Here is a 19,613-nt window from a genome sequence, read left to right as displayed (position 1 = left end):
TGACTTCTGTGTTTCACAATCGGGAGGGCGGGGGGGGGGATGTCAGGTAGGAATTTTCAGGCACAGGGGTGAAATCTGTGGTCAGGCCCCTTTTTGTATTTTGTAATGCACCCTGAATGACTGCCCCCCCCAGTGACAGCCATCATAGTGACTCGGTTGTATGGTGTTTGATTTAGGGAAAATACTTTCCCGTGTGTTTGCGATTTTCTCTCCATCTCTTTTCTTGCGTGCCTTGCATGTGCGCCATGTCTCTACTCTCCTAAGCACACACCCCAGGGGCAAAAAAAGCCCGTTTCTTTGTCAGTCAATTTTTTTGTAAATTCTTTCATTCAGTTTTATTGGGAGGGAGTCAGGAATCATGCGACGCATTGAAGAGAAGTCTTTGAGCATGTGCGAGTGTGTGTGTATGTATGCTTGCCCGAGTCCAAAAGCATTTAGACAAATTTGAACAAGTCGGGCGCTTCCCGTCCGCCGTCCTGTTGACAGGTTTTTTTTCTTTCATATTTACCTGAATGGAAAGGCAAGCTGCGATGAAACGTGTCTGTTCTCTGCCTGGAAGATCGCAAAGGGCAGTTTGCAATGGCGTTAAGAGTCTGCCATTTTTATACGAGGTGCTCGTTGTGTTCAGGAGGAGTTCAGGGCTTAGAGCTCATAAATGGTTATGGCAGGAAGACCCCCCCCCCCCAAGCGCTCGGTCAAAGCTGAACCTCTCACCCAGAGGAAAGAAGCCCCATCTACAGGAACGCCACCTGGCAGTATTTACGATAGTCACATGACAGCTGTAAGCCTGTCTCCTCTCAAGGAGCCAAACTAGTCGATGGATGAACCAATCAGAGAGCAGCTCCAACCCCTGCAGCGCTGGACCCTCGACCACATTCTCACATGCGAATATGGCCCATGCTTCAGTTGTGGAGATGGAATTTTTATAATTAGACAAGATATAAAACGCGGAACTCCGTCTTTAACTGAGGCCAGCTGTCGGCTTCCAGCCCTCGCTCCAATAACTTCAAAATAATAACTTTAAGAGCCAGAGTGGTAAATATCAAACGCCTGGGACCCAGAGCGCCTCACAGTGGCAATGTGGGATAGGCGTGGCCTGTCAGTGCAGCTGTGCCATGCCAGTGTAACTCATGCACACAAGCGTGACTCAGAGATGATCATATATGTAACATACAGTACTGTTGGGGGGGTGGTGGTGTGGGGCCCCACCCAGCTCACAGGGGCCCTCAATCCCACGTGAAATGTGTCCCTGCTGATCTGGTCTGGATTTGTGTTCTGGATCTCCAGGTTCCTGCCCCAGGCTGAATAATCGCTCATCGATTATGGATGAACATTCAAGTCGATTTTAATCAATGCAGACTGTAATAATCCAGAGAAAGTCACACCTGACGATAGATGGCCTGTGCATAAACATGGCAGTATGGGATGATTAAGCCCTGCTAGCATCACTTTAAAGACGGTTATGGGGGGTAGATGTGGTGGGGGGGGGGGGGGGGTGTTGACTTCAGGCTGTGATTTAAGATCCTGCAAAATCTGCGAAAATTTATGAGCAGCTGTTTAAAATCTCCATGTGTAAAGTTCCTGGCGGCTTCAGGGAACATCGATGCTATTTCCCATGGCTCATGTATTTTATTGGGGTGCCTCTGAAAAATAGCCAGCATTTGCAGTGTCTCAGCAGTGCAGGGCTGTGTCTGCCGCATTCACTGGTTTGCATACAGCATGGCAGACTGTTAATGGGACAGACTGGGATCCAAAACTCACTGGGAGGGATGATTGGAATGTCATGGAAGTCATGGACTTGGTTCAGTTTAGTCCCACTGCTCACATGATTGGCTCCCTTTGAACCAGACAACCAATCACTGTGTACAGTGAACATATACATGTGAATTTTCAAAGACACTGATTTGCAGTTTGCACTACTGAGCACCTCAGCCCACACGATTCCACGCGTGTCCCCTGCTAATGTGTTAGCATGGAAGGAGAACTGGCTAGTGTGTTATCATGGAGCAAGAGCTGGCTGGCATATTAGCATGGAGGGAGAACTAGCTACTATGTTAACCTGGAGGAATAGCAGGGTGGCATGTTAGCATGGAGTGAGAGCTGGTTGGCGTGATAGCCAGGAGGGAGAGCAAGCTAGCATGATAGCCTAGAGAGAGGGCTGGCTAGCGTGTTAGCCTGGAGAGAGGGCTGGCTAGCGTGTTAGCCTGGAGAGAGGGCTGGCTAGCGTGTTAGCCTGGAGAGAGGGCTGGCTAGCGTGTTAGCCTGGAGAGAGGGCTGGTTAGCGTGTTAGCCTGGAGAGAGGACTGGCTAGCGTGTTAGCCTGGAGAGAGGGCTGGCTAGCGTGTTAGCCTGGAGAGACCCACATCCCCGTCTCTGTGGAGTCACAATCATTATCTGCTATCCAGCAATTTATCCGACACAGTGATCACACAGCTTACGAAACACTTACTTTTTAAAAACCTATTTAGACAGCTGGATATTTCTAGATTGTCTCTATGGGTGGGGCGGTGGGGTTCAACAGCAGCTTCCCTTCAGAGCCTTAAACAGGAAACCCCCCTGGTGTGTCATTAACTGCTTCGAACCCGGCCCATCTCACTGCGAGGGACGTATTGCTGACGTTTTGATAAACAGTGGCCTGCTGAATGTGCTGGGTCTGGGGAGGAAGCTCACTGTCCTCCCAGTTGGGCTCATGGAGGTGGTACCCGATGCATGGCCATGGCAGCAAGGGGCCATGAGCACTCCCCCGTAGTCGATTTCGTGGGTTAGCCCAATCTGTACCTTAATTCCAGAGTCCTGAATTGCAGTGGCACCCCCAGGGCTCTCTGGCTGTTGACGGGTGGTCAGCTTCGTTCCATGCACAGTGGCTTGTCAGCTGGGGGGGGGGGTTTCTCCACAGGGGGGGGCCCATGGGTCACGGTTTCCCATTGTTTTGACAGCACCTCTGACGGTGGCCAGTTGGCTTTGATCTCAGAGGCAAGTCAGAAATGGTCTGTATCCGCTTGCTTGGGGGGGGGGGCAGATGGGAGGGGCTCTTTTCCCTAAAGCTGTTTTTCCAAAGCACACAAATTTTCCAACCTCTGCGTCAAATCGAAGTCCAAAAGTCGGGCCATCTGCGTACTGTAAGCGCTGCGGATGACTTACCCGGCGATCCAGCGTTGGTGGTTCGTGTCTGGCGCTAGCGCGCCTGCATCCGTCCCCCTCAGACAGCATGGGTCTCCATGCCATCACGAGCCCATGGGCCTTCCTAACTGTCAGCCACAATGTCGGCCAACACCTGAGGTTTAATTCTGAAATAGGCACCTTGGGAGAAAAGCCACCCCTGAATTAACGGGGTGGACCGCTGGCGAGTTCCACCAGCAAACTGTCCGCACAGACAGGACTCGTCTAGGATGACATTTAATCTTGACTCACGCTTAATCAGTAGTGCTATGAAAGCCAGTGTTTGACTGACAATGACCCCGTCCTGCAAGCTCTGCACTTTCTGTTTAGTGGACACATACAGCTTTTTCTTTAAAAACATGGGGCTGTTCCTGGGTTTGAATTACAGTCCAGGGAAAGAGATGCCATGTGTTCCATCGGCCTGCTTACCAGCGAGCATCACTGCTTTTAAAGATTCTTCTAGATCCTCCTGGAGGGGGCTCAGCTTTCCTTCAGGGCCCAACTCTACTAATGTGGAAAAAGCGTAGGGTTTGTGCTTGTCAGCACGGACTCTGTGTGGGAGTCCCTGGGGGAGTCCCTTGTGCACAATGGGGGTGATGAAAGGCTGGGGGCGCAGCCAGCTTCCAAATACCCGCAGCTGTCAAACATGAAGTCTCACTGGACAGCGGAACCCTTGACCCCCGCATATAGCCGTGTCCCTCAGGGCACAGTTTTATGTTGGGCTTGGGGGGGAGACAAAAGGCCTTCTGTATAAATCACCCATCTGATGTGCGAATTGGAAGGCGCGACAGTCACATTTTTCACTCAGAGATAGACTCCTAAGAGTCTCCCTCAGCATGCTAACCCAGAACCAAAAGGGTTTTGCTGAGGCTTTAATCCTCAAATGTGCCCTGAGGTGTGTGACCAGATGCAGGCCTCATATGTGCCCTGAGGTGTGTGACCAGATGCAGGCCTCAAATGTGCCCTAAGGTGTATGACCAGATGCAGGCCTCAAATCTGCCCTCAGGTGTGTGACCAGATGCAGGCCTCAAATCTGCCCTCAGGTGTGTGACCAGATGCAGGCCTCAAATCTGCCCTCAGGTGTGTGACCAGATGCAGGCCTCAAATCTGCCCTCAGGTGTGTGACCAATCAGAAGCAGGCCTCAAATATGCCCTCAGTTGTGTGCCCAATCAAATGTAAGCCCATATCCAAAGGCCTTCATCTTTATCCTTTGGATAAGGTGCTTAACAATATGACTCAAATGATCCACTCTAAGTCTCCAGCTGAAGCCAAACAGCTCACTTTGGATCAACACACCCGGTACAGTCTTACCCCCATAAATTTTTTTTGGGGAAAAAAAAACACTCAACTCATCATCGTGTAGTTTGGATTCAGGAAGGACAGGATTAAACAGAGGCTGGGTTCGTTAAGCTTTCGTATTTGTAATTTATCTCACTCTTCAGAGGGACGGAAACGGCCGCGCTGTGTATGTGTCTCCTCAGAAAGCCATAACAAAAGACACGGGGGGTGCATAAACAGGGGGAGGGGGCCACAGTCAGTCAGTGGATTGGGGGGGGGGGGGGGTGGGTGGCCATATGGCGGACAGGATCTGGCCTTTTAACATTCCCCTTGAAGTTCACCACATCCCACTTTGATAGAGCAAATGGTCGGTGGGTGGGTGGGGTGGAGGCATTAAAAAGGATGTTTAAATGTAAGGGTTATACCCTACCAGCCATCTAGCGGGTGCTGGCTGAACTTCGCTCACCTCTGAGGGTCAGACGTTCTGCTCTGAATCCGTGATGAACTTCAGGCTAGTGGAGGCATCCTTGCAGACCTTGGGGTACCTGCAGCATGTGACGCTGAGGGGTGAGCTTGACCGTCCCAGAAAGACCGTAAGTTAGGGCCGCATGGTCAGGGCCACACCACAGGCACCAAGATGGAGGAACTCTGGCTAGATACTTATGGTCCTCAGTTCATGGAAGTGTGGTTCAGGATGGGCTTGTGTCCCCCTCGTAGAGAGATAAATGAAGGTGCCCCTGCAGAGTAGATGTGGAGCTGATAAGATAGGAATCATGTGGTAGGTGTTGGGACATTATTTTCTCTGGGATTTCACGGGTAAGGTATTGCCTCATCCCTCCCCCATGCTGGCTGGGAGCCAGAAATATGTTAAACCCCCCCACCCCCCACCCCCAGGTATGTGTGTGGAGGAAAGCATGCAGCCGCTGGATCCTGCGATTGTTTTATCAAAGGACAGATTTTCTCCACGTCTGCTGGTGTCCATAATTACATCATGCACTGGAAATGGCCTGTAACTGGTCGTGACTGGTCATGCTGGGGAACAGCACACGTGTGTGGTCATTCACAGTGAGGGGCACTGTTACATTTTTGTCCCGTTGAACTTAATCCAGTCTGCTCTCAAAAGATACCAAACCAAAGGATTTACCCCTAGTTTATATTGACAGTTTAAATGATGTTCCAGAAGGAAACACATTCTGCAATCAAAACCTGTCTGGAACACTTTGCCCTGACCCTCCATGGAAGAAGTGTAGAACTGCCTTTAGAATGTCACCGAGAAAATACTCTACCATCTAGCTCCATTCAGATCCTTTTTTTTCAAAGCTGATGCCTTATTGGTTCAAAGATTGGCAGAGGCCCCACCCCTATTTCATAAAAAAGCAAAAATCTTGCAACTAATTGGCCGAAAAATCCATCAAACAAACACCCACACCTGCATGGCGGGTAGGTCATATAGAATTTATGGTACGTTCGATTATCTCCAAAGTCGTAAATTCCGAAGTGCGTGACGTCACGTCCGACCAGTCTCCCATTGGAGCTACGCATCTCAGAACAAACATGGCTGCCTCCACAAACACGCTGCTGTTGTGTGTTGTTGCTTTATATTTTAGCACATTTGGAGCAAGATTCTTTTTTTCCGAGAGACACACAAACAAGAAACATGAACTAGTCAAACCAAATTAAAAGCTTTATAGTATTTTAGTAGATCCACAGCTATATTCTTTTTTCGAGATGCAAACAAACTATAAACAAACAAAAGACACTAACAATCTGATATTGCATGCTAGGACACTATTTTCTACACTGACCACATGCAATTGCATTTATAACTATTAATACATTTCACAAAATAAACATTTTTAAAAATGTATAAAATAGAATTACTGTTCACCCGGATTATGCTGCCATGTTGAAATGACGACACAGGGAAATCTCGTACAGCAAAATTCTCTCTGACATCTACATCGAAAAAGAGGCGTGTTTCTGACAGAAAGTGATGTTTTTCATGACGTTTCTATCGGACTTCTGACTCGGAGAGAGATAATGGAATGCAGGATACGGCTAGTTAACTAAAGCTAATTCCCGACAACACACCAAACTGAAAATTATCTTGATGATTAGCCTCGTTTATCACAAACAACAAAATAGCGCGCAAATACACATGGTAGCACATATTCACATAAATACATGAACAGTCCCAATCCTAAGAAACTACTCTATTTAGAAACATTATAAACATTTACATCATCTTAGGCATCAAACAAACACGCTCATGTTTGTTTGTTTGAAGGAACGTTTTGGTTCGAAAACCAACAGAAAAACTAATCGAGGACACGAACAAACAGAGGCATATGACAGCAGCTTTTCTAAAAGCTGCAGTTGCCCTTTGTTACGTCTGTCTGTTTCTTCGGGGAGCAACTATCACACAAACACCACACGTATACAGGAACCTTGTGACTGTATGTAAGACCAACTCATGCAAAAAATTGTCCATGATACGTGAAGTTTACGGAAGCCTGTAAGTAAATTTACACGTTATCTTTTCATGCATTTAATGTGTTCCTCAGAATGTATTATTACTATTTACTACTTTTGGGTTTTGGGTTTTTTCTTTAAGGTATGTGGGGGGGGCGGGGAATCCAACGTATGTAAAATTTGACTTATATAAGGGTTTATGGATTCCATCAGTCGAGACCTGCCTGTACAGACTTACTGAAACCCAAACGCAGCAGTGCATTCACAGAACATACCATGCACACATAGATCGGGACCCTGGTTCAGCACATACCCCATGGCCTCCCCGCTTGCCAGTCCGGACCGCAGGAAGCCCGGGTCGGGGACCAGATGTGCCCCTCACTGAACAACAAGCCATACAGACCCATAAAGGTGTCAGAATCAAAGGGGGAGGAGATGCATACTCACGGTGCTCAGTCACTTAACACGGAGAGATCCGGCTCGGAGACATCGATCTCCTTTAGCGTGGAACATGGCAAAACCATCACGCATATTAATCACAGGGCTGGGGTTTAGGCCGGTCATGTTGGGCAGGTTGGATCTGTCTGGTTATGTGGTCCAGATAATCCATCTTATCCAGTACAGCTCTGGAGTCACGGGACGCTCTAAAGAAAATAACATTTTCTCTGATACAACCATCTGCCAAGTTGGAAGAGAAACGTCCCCCAAGCCCCCATTGCCCTAATGGAAGCTGAACATTCTTGCGATTGAGATTGGAAGGCAGACTGAAAGTGTCCAACAGGGGGCAGCAGCGAGTAAACGTGGTGCGGCTGTGGATGGGCTACAGCACAACTCTTGAGATGTGCGACATATTCTGAGCTATTTACCATCTATGGAAGAAACAAATGGATAGAACCACATTACTTTAGATACACGAAATATTCTTTAAATTCACATAAGCAGACGCTGTCAAATATTTACAGAGGACATGTTGATGCTTTTAGTTAATCATGCTCCTGTTACTGGCAGGGGAGCAGTGGGCAGAGAGGGAGGGAGAAAATCATATCCTCTTTATGACAGACAGAGGCTCTGTGCCCTTTGACATTGGCCGCCTCTGCAGCACTGCATCTTGTCTTATTGTGTCTTATTGGGCGATTCCGGGGCACGCAGAAGGGCCGCAGCGTGCCCACCATCACCTGCATTCAAGGTGGCCTGACTGACTGGCACAGTTCCGCAGAGATCGGTATGACCTTTGCCCGCGCACATCTGTGCGGACGTCTGGCGGCAACATGAAACGCAGTGGGCTGAACGTCTGCAGCCAAACGGTATGGAGATGTAATCAGGACCGAGAGCAGGATGCGGCGCCATGCAGGTGAGCGTTAGGGGGCCTTCGATAGAGCAGCGTTTGGGCCTCTTTTCAGAGCCAGCCGTGGGTTACCGCGTTCCCCGGGCGAGCGGGAAGCAACCTCAGACAGAAATACAGAAAACAGCACCACAACCGGGGCTAATTCTGCCGTTTCAGGGTGGGAAAAATGTTATGGAAGATTCTAGCGCTGCCTTGCACAGAAGATTCTCCTGTGGGGAGGGTGTGTGCGGATTTGGGATCGGAGTATCTGACAGCAAACAGAGAGCGTGGGTGAGGTCATGCATAGGATTACCGAGAGCAGCGGGGGAGGAATCGCCGTCCCGCCCCCCATCCATCCTTCCTCTCCCTCTACTCCTCTCTCTCCATCTGTCTCCCGCTCTCTTCATATCCCTCTTTCCTTACCTGAAACACGAGCTGGGGTCTATCCCAGAGTTCATATCATGTCACGGGCTGTTAATCAAATAAACTCCCCACTTTGGGTTATGATATAACATCTTCTGGATCCCAACAGTCTGCTTTTTATCTTGAGAGTTAACAAATCACATCTTCAGACACCGACTAAAATGTTTTCGTGTTTTTTTTCTTCATCATCACTTTAGGGTCAGTAGTACGGGTTCGAGGAGAAGGCCGTTCGCATAAGTTCACTCATCTGTGTAAAGTCAGGTTTAGCTTTCGGTAAATCACGTGACTTGTTGCACGTTTAGGCCTAATTCTGCATGGATGGGAAAACAAGCAGCGAGTGTAAAACCCAGGGTTTTCCGCGTGGGAGCAGTTCTCTGCGGGTGGGGATGTTTTAGCGGAAGTCCGGAATGTTGCCCTCACAAGCAACTCTTTGTTGTGAGAAAGATACACTGGCCCTTTTTTGGAGTCGTCCGAATGGTGTTTACAAGCCACCGCCTGCCGCGTGGTCTTCTCTGCTTTTCTTTTTCATTTTCTTTTAGCAGAAACGGGCTGTTAAACTTGACAGGTTGCTGAAATACTGCTGTAGCCTGCAGGTCGATTCTCAAGAGAACTGGGGCATTTTCCACTGCGATAGTCCCCCCCCCCCTTCCATATCACCCCTTTCCTCTCCCATACGACACTGCTGGAGGGTGCATGTGCTCATACAGCGCCTGAGGGCCATCAAAAGGCTGGGGCCACAATTTAAACAAATTTAATGATGTTTAATAATACATAAAAGCTGGTTGATCTTCTAACCCAAACTATTCATGGCAAAAAAAAACTGCTCCCGTCCGCGATTCCCCTCATGGCTTCACGTTTTACCTCCTCGGTGGACGTTTCCGGAAAGATCCAGACCCGGAGCCCAACTCACAGGGCCAGCAGCAGCTCCCCTAAGGGTTCTGAACTTCCACAGGCACATCTGGTTGCCCCCAACTCCAAGCCCCCTGGGGGCTGCCCGGCAGCGTATCGAATGGGGCCCGGTCTGAGGCGGCCCTGGCTGTGTGAAGAGCACTGGGGGTCAAAGGTCACCTGTGAGCTTCAGCTGTATGCCTCACTTCCTCCTGTGACTCCCAAGACTGGGAAAGTCTGTGTGTCACAGGTCACCGTTTTTTTTTTTCCCTCACCAAACACCATAGTAGTGCACCAATGGGGAACTTTTGACTGATACTAATAACTAATATATTTTTGTCTAATAGTATGATAACCAACCTTCTAGCTCCACAAACCTGTAGCAAAACTGATCAGTGGTGTTATTTCTTTATGTACTTGGGCGACTGTAGCAGGGTCTAAGTGGTAAATGAGTCGACATAATCCCTCATCCTCCATTAGGAAAATGGACGACTGTCCAATGCAAACGTCTCCATCATTTTAGTAGTCATGTCTTTAGCTCCGCTGCTACTAACTTTTAAATATTAATGAAGTTTAAATATCAGCCGGCAATATCGACCAATGTTCACACACAGAACCTTCAACAATGTCTTGATTTTTAAGAAATGTTAACTGATACCAATAAATCTTAACCGATATATCATGCATGACAAATACCAGCTACCAGCTGCTGAGGCCTGACTGCTGGGAAGTGACTGATCTCGGTTATCAATTTCCTGCTTTTATGAATCGTTTCAAAGATCTGACCTTGACATTACTCAGCAGTTTGGTGTTATAGGGCCGAGAGGAATGCTGCCTTTATGAACTAACCCACTGCTCCCCTGCCGGGGGTCAGAGAGCTTATTTTGTTACTTAGGAGGAACTTTAAACGTGACGTTACTCTCCGAGCGTTACTCTCCGAGCGTTACTCTCTGAGTGTTACTCTCAGTCACACCTGTTGCCAGGGGAGTCTTCCTGACATGACGCTCCATGTCTTCCAGATACAGTCTTGGTCTTAAACATTGACTGGCAAGAGGGCAAGCACAATCCAGGATGCTCTGGTTGCCCCCCCCCCCCCACACACAATTGCCCTAACCACTTCACTGCTGGGGAGGGGGGTTCAATTTATGGGTGGTGTGTCTGATCTTGCTGGTCACAGCTTCCTGTCATCTCTTGGGTAACCTGATATTGCAGGGGGGGGGGGGGGGCAACTGACCCATACACCCAGAATAGTTTGTTGGGCCCTATACCAAAGGACTCATACTTGCCCGTCATAGGAAATCCTCACTGAACCTGACCTAACTGAAGAAGCTGGTGTCCAAATGTCCATATAACGTGGGCTTTAAAGACAAACCAATAGATCATCTCCTGTTGCAGACTCAGCGTGGTCTCAGTGAAGCAGGAAGAGCCATTTTCACTGGGCAACAGAGGCAGCCACTATCCACAGTGCAATGTTAGGCAGCCAGGAAGTGGCCACACTTAACCAAACACTCAGGAGTGGATTCAAAGTTGGCCTGTCAAGTCCACAGCTGAAAGTAAATACCGGAATCTACAGTTGCAGTTCGAAAGCCTGCAAAAAATATTTACGAGAAGGTGAACTTGGATGTAATTGAGCAGGCAGCTGCCACAGGTTGTGCGAAAGGTCACAGCAGCACCGCCTGCAATGTGCAGGATGTAGAGGTAAAACTTGGAGTGAAAATTCTTGTTTGATTTCTTGTGTGACCTCCCACCACCAGCAGGGGTCTCTACAGAGCAAAACAAAATGACTTTCTTCCGAAGACCGCCTGTACAGTGAAGGATTGGTTTTTTATTTAAGGCTAATGAATAATAAAATTCTTCTGCTTTCCAGGGTTACCTTTGTCACACAGAAAGGGCAAAGGAGTCATTATTTTATGCCTGACTAAAAGCTTTAGCGTTTGCGTATCACCATTGCTGATTTTGCGTTTCTGATCATTATTTCCTTTTTCCTGTTTCACAACTGAAGCTGTTGCTGGAGACCAAGGCAGCTGTAGCGGTGGCATTTGTGAACGTACTGCGGAGCACTCCCTGTCTGCCTAGCATTACCACCGTTAGCATTAGCATCTCGGTGAGGCTGTGCCTGCGCTTAGCCTGGCCCCCCGGGGCCTGGTTTCTCAAAACCTTCTTTACGTCGTTCGTTAAGTTTCAGGAGGCCCATCGACAGTGGCTCAAACGGGCTTGTTTGTGTGGTTCTGGTTCACTAAAGATTCTTTTCACAGTGGCAACATTAATCAAAGGCGGTCCCCCTCCCCCCGCCCCCCCGACGAGGTCCCACACAGCCTCAGAACACTGGAGCGCTAACCGGTCGTAACTCCTGCAGGAGGAGCGGTGCTCCTGTTCATGGGAACATGGGCCGTCAGGAGCGGGTCTTTCATTTTGGAAATGAGGAGGGAGTCAGTCTGTGTGCCCTGCATGACGATATCCCCCGGCTAGCACTGGTTAGTTTTCCCTTGCACCGACTAGTAAACTGACGTCCAGAAGAGAGCTGAGCTCCCCAGATGGGCGTGTGGTAAAAGTATCAGTGCAGGTCACTATCTCTGCAGACAGACGGCCTTAATTATAATCAGAGCAGGGTGCACCCTGTATGTATTATTATTATATTGTGATACCAGAAAGTTTCCTTTTTCGCACTCGCTGTCAGTTGTAAGAGGGAGGAAAGCGGCCTGCCAAACAGGAAACGCATCACCCTCCGGCTGCGGTCTACGTGAGGCAGCCCGGGCCACAGGCTCAGCCTGTTAACCGACATCCTGGGCAGATGCTGCTCGATTGAGCAAACACGTGCGCCAGCGCCATCCTGGCCACGATCCTCCTCCGCAGCTGCGCTAAGGTAAGCGTCCCTAGGCGTCCTCCTCACTGCCCGACTGCATCCCTTTGCACGATCGCTGGGGGGGTAAGCGCCCGTAGGCATGCTTTTCTTTGCTTGATCGTGTCTTTGTCCAGTCACTCGGGATAAGCGCCCATAGATGTCCCTCTCATTGCCTGATTGCGTCTCTTTGCCCAGTCGACGGGGGCAAGCACCAGTAGGTGTCCGTTTCTTTGCCTGATTATGTGCCTTTGTGTGATTTATGTCCTTCTTTGCCTGATCTCCACTGATGGTGGTTCACTCGGAGAGCTGAATCCACACGGCATCCTGCTGACAGTTGGGGGCGGGGGGGGGGAGTGTCGCAGACCTGTAAGAAAGGCGGCCATTGTGTTCAGGGGACAATTAGACATCTCTGTCCCAGCTCAGTAGGACACCAGCCTAACAATGCCGTCCCTGACTCACTCTGGACGAGGGGTACGGTACAGTGGGCCGTGACAGGTGGACCCGGTTAGATTTATGTTCTGGAAAAACACCCGCCAGGGAGGGGAAGGGCAGGGGGGGGGGTATGTTGGTGCAGGGGCACCGTGAGTTTGCAAGTTTGCAGAAACCCTCCCATGCGGGAGCCAGCGAGCAACGTAGCTGCACAACGTAGCTTCAGTGCAAGGCCTCGCATGGACGGTGTTCGAATAAAAGATTCCCTGGGGCAGACGAGGCACCGTCGCCAAGGAAGCGGGTGCTCTCAGGAAGAGCGTGTCACCCTAAGTCCCGTCGTTGGATTTACAGCCAGCCACATGTGTATATCAACAAAGTGCAAGCCTGCTAATGACATGGGGTCTGAAAGTGCCCGCGAGGAACTGCGGATTCAGTGCCAAAACGGTCCCCCATGCCAAATTCAGAGAGGCTGAAAGAATGGACGATGGTACCTGTCTTCAAAGCTTAGAGGGGCTTTTGGGATTGTACCAATTTAGCAGGGATTTTCCTGGGGGTGTAGCGTTCATGAGTGGAGTGTGCAGGCGAGGGGCTGCCTTTTAGCATTTGTCACGGGACATGCGGTAGGTTTTATAGGGTCCTGTGTGTCTCTGTCCTCGCACAAGGACCCACGCGTTCTCCACCGCTTTGTTTTATGGGCCAATTATTTGTTTGGTTTGTTCCTCAGTCTCGGGGGGGGTGGGTCCCTCCTCCCAGACGGCCCATGGCTCCACTGGTGTGTAAATTAGTTTGTGGGGGCCATGAGGAGGGGGGGGGGGGAGGTTGGGAGTGCGAGGGAGGGAGTGAGAGAGAGAGAGAGAGAGAGCGGAGAGCATCCTGTTGGATTAGTGGAAGCTTCTCGCTGATCTGCATGTGAATGACTGGGAACGGCAGGAGCCTGAAGCATTAGCAGTGCAGGGCAGTGCTCTCTGAGACACGCAGAGAGGAGGAGAGAGACAGACGAGAGAGAGAGGGAGAGAGAGAGGGAGGGACGCAGAGACCATCTCTGAGAAACATCACCTCCACTTCTCCCAGTTGCTTTGGCAGAAGAGGCCATTAGCAAGGGCTGAATCGGCAGTAAAAGCAAGCAGGACGGACCCCCCCTGGGCCCAGAGGCCCCCCTCTCCTAGCCGCCGCAGCGCGCTGATTGGATTACCCGCACAGGGCACACTGAGCGCTCTCAATGAGAGAAGGTAGGAATCTGTTTCTCCCCCCGTTTAGGCTTGTGGGGTTTGAATGAAGTCTTACTGAAAGGCTTTAACAATGGAGCAGACCATCACAGCAGCTGTCATGAGGCAGGGGAGGGGGGGGGGGATGGTGGTGGTATGTGGACTTCAGGAGGCTCCGGAGAAAGGTTTTGTTCCCTCTGAGCTTCTCTACTCAAATTTGCGAGGGACCGGTGCCGCTTCAGTCCAAACACGGATAAGCGCTAACGGTCATCTCGGACAGATCCGGTCAGTTTGGGTCCTGGTATTTCATTAGCGTGTAGTCTATCAGCTTGGTTACACCGCGAGGCCTTCCGAGATCTCAAGTCAGTCATGTGGGATGAACAGGTCTGTAGAAATGAGGGGGATCAATGAAATGGGGGTGACTATACGCATGGTCACAGGCAGCCTAGTAAACACAGCCGAACGTCATCATGGTGTGGGGGCAGAGTGTTAGGTAACCTTTTCTTTTATCTCGAAGGCTGGGATTGGTATCACAGCCGAGTTAACAGTGTTCTAGTACAACAAGTCAGAAAGCCATTTAGCAATACCCCAGTTCTAACCAGGTTAACTGTTAGCCATTGTTAGCAATACCAGTAGATAACAGCGCATTACATGGTACTCTGCACACACACACAAACACCATAGCAACATGTCCAGAGACAGAGGTTGGGCAGTACTGTGTGTATGACTTATTTAATGACACACAAATAATACATAACAGCTGGTAAACAGTAAATAACTACAGCTTTCACTTCTGTGGATGAAGGGCGCTGCCATCTTGAATTCTGAGGCTGGGGTTGTAGAGATTCTTCGAACTTTCCAGGTCAGAACTCAGATTTCCGGGGGCGTTCCAGTTGAAATTTCCAAATTGGAATTCAGAAATTCCGACTTCCGAGTTCAAATGGAACGCACCACAACTCAAACCTCACTTCACAGAGGACGGACTCTGGAGGCTGTTTTCAAGCACTGCGTTACTTAAACTGGCTCCAAAGTCTCACAGACTAGATTAGATGTTGGTTGATGCTGGCAGAACGTGGGGGACATTCAAGACCTCCACCTCAAACGGTCAGGTCAGAGACAGCAGGCGGCTGTGCACGGACGGGCGGAGGAGGAGGATGAGCTGGGACCTTGAATCTGAATTTCGGAGTTTTGATACTGATGAGTGGGAAAAAAACATGTCACTGAAGTAATATCCAGCCATATAGACAAGGTGAAAATGTCACGCTGGACTATGTGTTGATGGAAGGTTCACACATAGAACAACATATATCCTTAATCAATGCGATGTTACCCTCGTGAGGAAGGGAGGAGCGTGCCTACATTAACACATTATCCATGGATTCTCATCTGAAGATGCACCAGATACTGTAAAAGAAGCATCACAAAGGGCCTCATTTATATACAGTCGACTATAATTTCACGATAAAAAAAGTGAAGTTTATAGGAAAGGTGGGTCTCATAGTGAAACACTTTTATGCAAAGTTGAAATGTTACCCAAGAGACTGTTGGAAGAGTTAAACTGCTACACGATAGGCTGTATATGAAGTCTTACAGCATAGGCTCCATTAAAGTGAAGGTCTTACTTGATAGGCTGTTTTGAAGTGAAGCTCTGACGTGATAGGCTGTATTGAAGTGAAGCTCTGACGTGATAGGCTGCCACAGTTGGAAGGATGAAGCTGTCATTTCACTTCTGGGTTTGATATTAACTCTGAATCACAAGTTTAAGAGGGTGTTTATTTTTCCCTCCCTTGGAGATTTTCCTGTCATGGCAGGCGAAATTAATGAAAACACGGCCCTCCTTCTGAGATTTCCTGTCCACATCTGTACCGCGTGCAGTGCATGGGTGTCATGGGGGAATCCCAGTGATCGCTGACCTGAACATGTCAGCATACAGCTAGAGATCCGGGGACACGCTTGACTTTGGTACCTACAGGACGTCAGAAGGCGGTGATGGCGACACATGTGCCCAGGATAAGCTCAGTAAACACTGAGTAATATCTGGAAACTGCTCTCACTAATAGGACTTTCTGGGAATAGAGCTCTGAAATAGCTTAAAGGCAGAGATGCACAGCAATTGGCCGATGGCTGGTTTATATTACATGGAAGGGCCATCAGCAGGAGGTTAGGCTGATGCTTTAGTGAGTCTGTGGGCTGCTCTGCTGTCCTCTGTTACTGCCAGATGCTACAGACGATAACTAGCGAGCCGGCTTTAGCTAGCTGTGGGACAGCGTGCACTCATGACGTGGCTGGGGGCTTGACATTCGTATGTGGGGGGTGGATTTGTCAGCTGGTTTCAATAAGGATCCAGATGGAGAAGCCGGTCTCACGTAACTGGTCTTGGATGACCAGCTAGAATAGTCCATCCAGGCTGCTATGGTCAGCCAGACCTGTCCGGGGCTATTAGTGATACCTTATGTACACAGTGTGTGTGTGTGCGTGTGTGTGTGTGTGTGTGTGCATCCCCGCCCAATGAGGTTGAGCCAATGGGGTCAGCAAGGTGAAAGACCTGCTGACACGATGACAGCATCGTCTTAGAAATTACCCAGAATGCACCAATCATGTCACTGCGAGAACATCACTTCCTGGAACGCCGCTGGGGTGTTTCCCCGTCACACACTTTCTGCCCCAATATAAAACTGGGGCAATGAGTTTACTTAAAAATAAACCATTGTGCAAAACATGCAGTTTTTTGAGAATATGACTGGTGATGGTAAATTCTGGAAAGGGAGCCAAAAGTGGCTTTATGGAACAACTGCGTGGTGACCTAACAGGGACCTCGTGATGACATCGCTGATGTCACACGCCACTAATCTGCCGGCACATTGGACACGTGATGCAGGATCTGCATGTGCGCTGAGCATCACTCAGGTAAAGCGGACAGCCCATGCAGACTGCAAAACATACAGTTTTTACTTTGCTTGCGTGTCCCATCCACCCCTACAGGAGTGTAAACCCGGCGGAGATGATGAGGGTGATTATGCTGACAGCAGAGGAGGTATTAGATGACACATTGAGAAAGAATCCATGAATTTACACCATCCATATTTAAAAGGAGCAGTCAGCCAGCTCTGGCTCATGTCTGAAAAAGTCCCTGCTTGAGAAAGTGCCTGTGAGTTTAATGTGAAACATCCGTGACGTGATTCACCGTGAGCACGATCGCGTCCGCAAGCCTGATTCACGTGCCGATTTGCCGGTTCATTATTCATTTGACACTTGCACTGCCACCTGTCAGGGCTAATTGCGAACTGTTTATGGTTACTTATGTTTAATGTCGAATGTCCGCTCTCGTATTATTATGTTCCCGGCTTCAGTCTTTTGAGTGGCCGATCGTGCATCGCGCTGCACAATGTTCTGAGTGTAACTGCGGACATGTCAAATAAAATGTAGGTTTGATTTGAATGGGTGCCCTGTCAGTCCTACAGCGTTGCTATTGCGATGTATATTCAGTTCTCTGTCAAAGCCACCAGCCGATTCATCTCTAGGTAGTGCTTAAGTTTGGGGGGGGGGGGGGCCTTCGTCAATCTTTTTAGAATTGGAGAGCTGAGGAAAAACAGGGCTGGGGCACACATCCATCTGTTAGGCTGATCAGACTAGTGTCTCCCAGGAACCTCCTCCCCGCTCTGGTCCTCCTCTATAGATTGTCCAGATCCTGCGAGTGGCCCCCGCTTCTCCAAGGTGCCCCCGTTTCACTCACTATTTGCCTTTCTCATGCCTCCCCATGCCTGTGGGGGGGTGGGGGCATAGTTCCAGTTCCTCATGTCACGGGATTGTTTGACCAAAGCTTGTGTCTCTCCAGCTCATCTAAACCAGATGTCCATTGTGTGTGTGTGTGTGTGTTGGGGGGGTACTGGGCTTGATCCGAGAGCGCACCTGAGGCACCACAGCCTCGCTGAACCTGCCACTTCCACACCAGCTCCTGGCAGGACCCGGCTCTCGCCTCTGGGACTGTATCTGCCTCTAAACCTGCATCAGACTCTCGTTACTCTCATGTGTGCATAATGAGACAGGCAGAATTAGACGTGAAATCCGGAAAGCATTCTAGAAACATCCACATCATTACTCTACTCGCTTTGATAGTCCCTAATTACCCAGAGCTCCCTGCAGTGCAAGCAGCCTGACGTTCTGGTGCAAATGCGTATGACTTTCTGTGTCAGCATCATATCAGGTCGATGTTAAACTAAGCGCAGCTTGGACCGCAGCTCTGGAGTTTGGAACTCTATGAATCTCAGCTCAAGTTTAGATCTTTTTAATAACATTTTTATGTTTAGCTTAGTTAAGAGGAATTAACTACCCATCCACATCAGAATCCTTCTCAAAAGTTCAAGAAACACCCATCTCTTCTGGGAACAACACAACTAACCCTCCAACCAGCAGCCTGGGTTGTTTTCATCTATGCAACGTGGCGGTGACAGGCCAATAATATGCTGGAAGAGTTAAAAAGCTACAGGATAGGCTGTATGTGAAGTCTTATAGGATAGGCTGCATGCAGAGTGAAGCTCTTATACGATAGGCTGTATGCAAAGCAGGGCTCTTACACGATAGGCTGTACATAAAGTGAATCTCCTTTTGTGTTAGGCTGCATGTATTATGAAGGCTCTTTTTCGCACTTGTCTTTTGAATAGGTCTCTTCATAGGTTCTTACTCTGTCTGTGATGTATCACATACCTCTTGCTCTGATACTATCTTACGCTCGCTGGAAGCTTAGCCTGGATGCACTTATACCTAGTAGGCTTCCTGACAATTGCCTGCTTATAAATGCACTCTCTGCGTCACTTACACATTGCTAAATAAATGTGAACATATGTTTAAATATAAATATAGAACTGCTACTAGCACAATGAATGTGTGTGATGCCTCATTATAATTAATTTCGGAGAATGGCCTGACGAGTAAGAACGAGTCAAAGTGTCAGCTAGGGGTGTCAAAGAAATCCACATAGTAATCGATACTAAAAATTACTATCGGATTAGATACTCATTTGCAATAGTATTGATAGCAGCAGTGCAGTCTTCGCCTCCTTCAGACACACAGCTTCACGCAGCCCCTCTCCTCACTAGTAGCTGAACACAAACCCCCCCAGGCCTTTATGAGGGATTTCAAGAGGCCAGCAAAGGTTCCATTTCAACAACAACAAAGTACTAAACAGATATGATAGACGTTAACCAGGCAGGTGTACATGTTAACGTTAGTCGTGTAACCCAATCGGCCGATAACCACATTAACTATCTGTTATCGTTAAGGTAGCGGCTACGGCTAGAAATAAAACGATAGACGACCTAAAAATAATGTTGTCATTGTTGCTGGTTTGTATTTGTATTTGATTTTTTGCACTTCCTCAGGCAACCGAAAAATAGTGCTGTCTTTCTTTCTTGCACTACCTAAGAGAATCTTAAGAATATTTGATATACATACAGTACACACCTTAGTCATGTTACTGTATTACAGACGTACAGATGACTTAAAAATAGTGTTCTTTGATGTTATTGTTTGAATTGTTCAAATCATCATTTAAAAAAAAAAAAAAAAAAAAGATTCCTCTTAATGTTGTCACCC

General features: G+C 48.6%; 1 protein-coding gene across 3 annotated transcripts in view; it reads left to right on the top strand.

Moving 5' to 3' along the window:
* septin12 (septin 12) overlaps positions 1-19,613 on the top strand; it is a 50,066-nt gene that overhangs the window by 14,557 nt on the left and 15,896 nt on the right. The window contains exon 1 of one of the 3 annotated variants that reach the window (XM_023821816.2): positions 12,292-12,408. The exons of 1 other annotated variant lie outside the window; for it this stretch is intronic. Coding sequence is in view for 1 of the 2 variants with exons in the window: in XM_023821815.2 (XP_023677583.1) it covers positions 14,036-14,045 (10 nt within the window). In the remaining variant the exon portion in view is untranslated. Of the gene's footprint in view, positions 1-12,291; positions 12,409-13,665; positions 14,046-19,613 lie in introns of those variants that run through there. One more of the 3 variants, XM_023821815.2, reaches the window with a different exon arrangement.

This window comes from Paramormyrops kingsleyae, chromosome 22 (genome assembly GCF_048594095.1).
Source record: "Paramormyrops kingsleyae isolate MSU_618 chromosome 22, PKINGS_0.4, whole genome shotgun sequence".
NCBI lineage: Eukaryota > Metazoa > Chordata > Actinopteri > Osteoglossiformes > Mormyridae > Paramormyrops > Paramormyrops kingsleyae.
The sequence above is the reverse complement of the archived record's forward strand: the minus strand, read 5'-3'. Positions and strand labels throughout refer to the sequence as shown.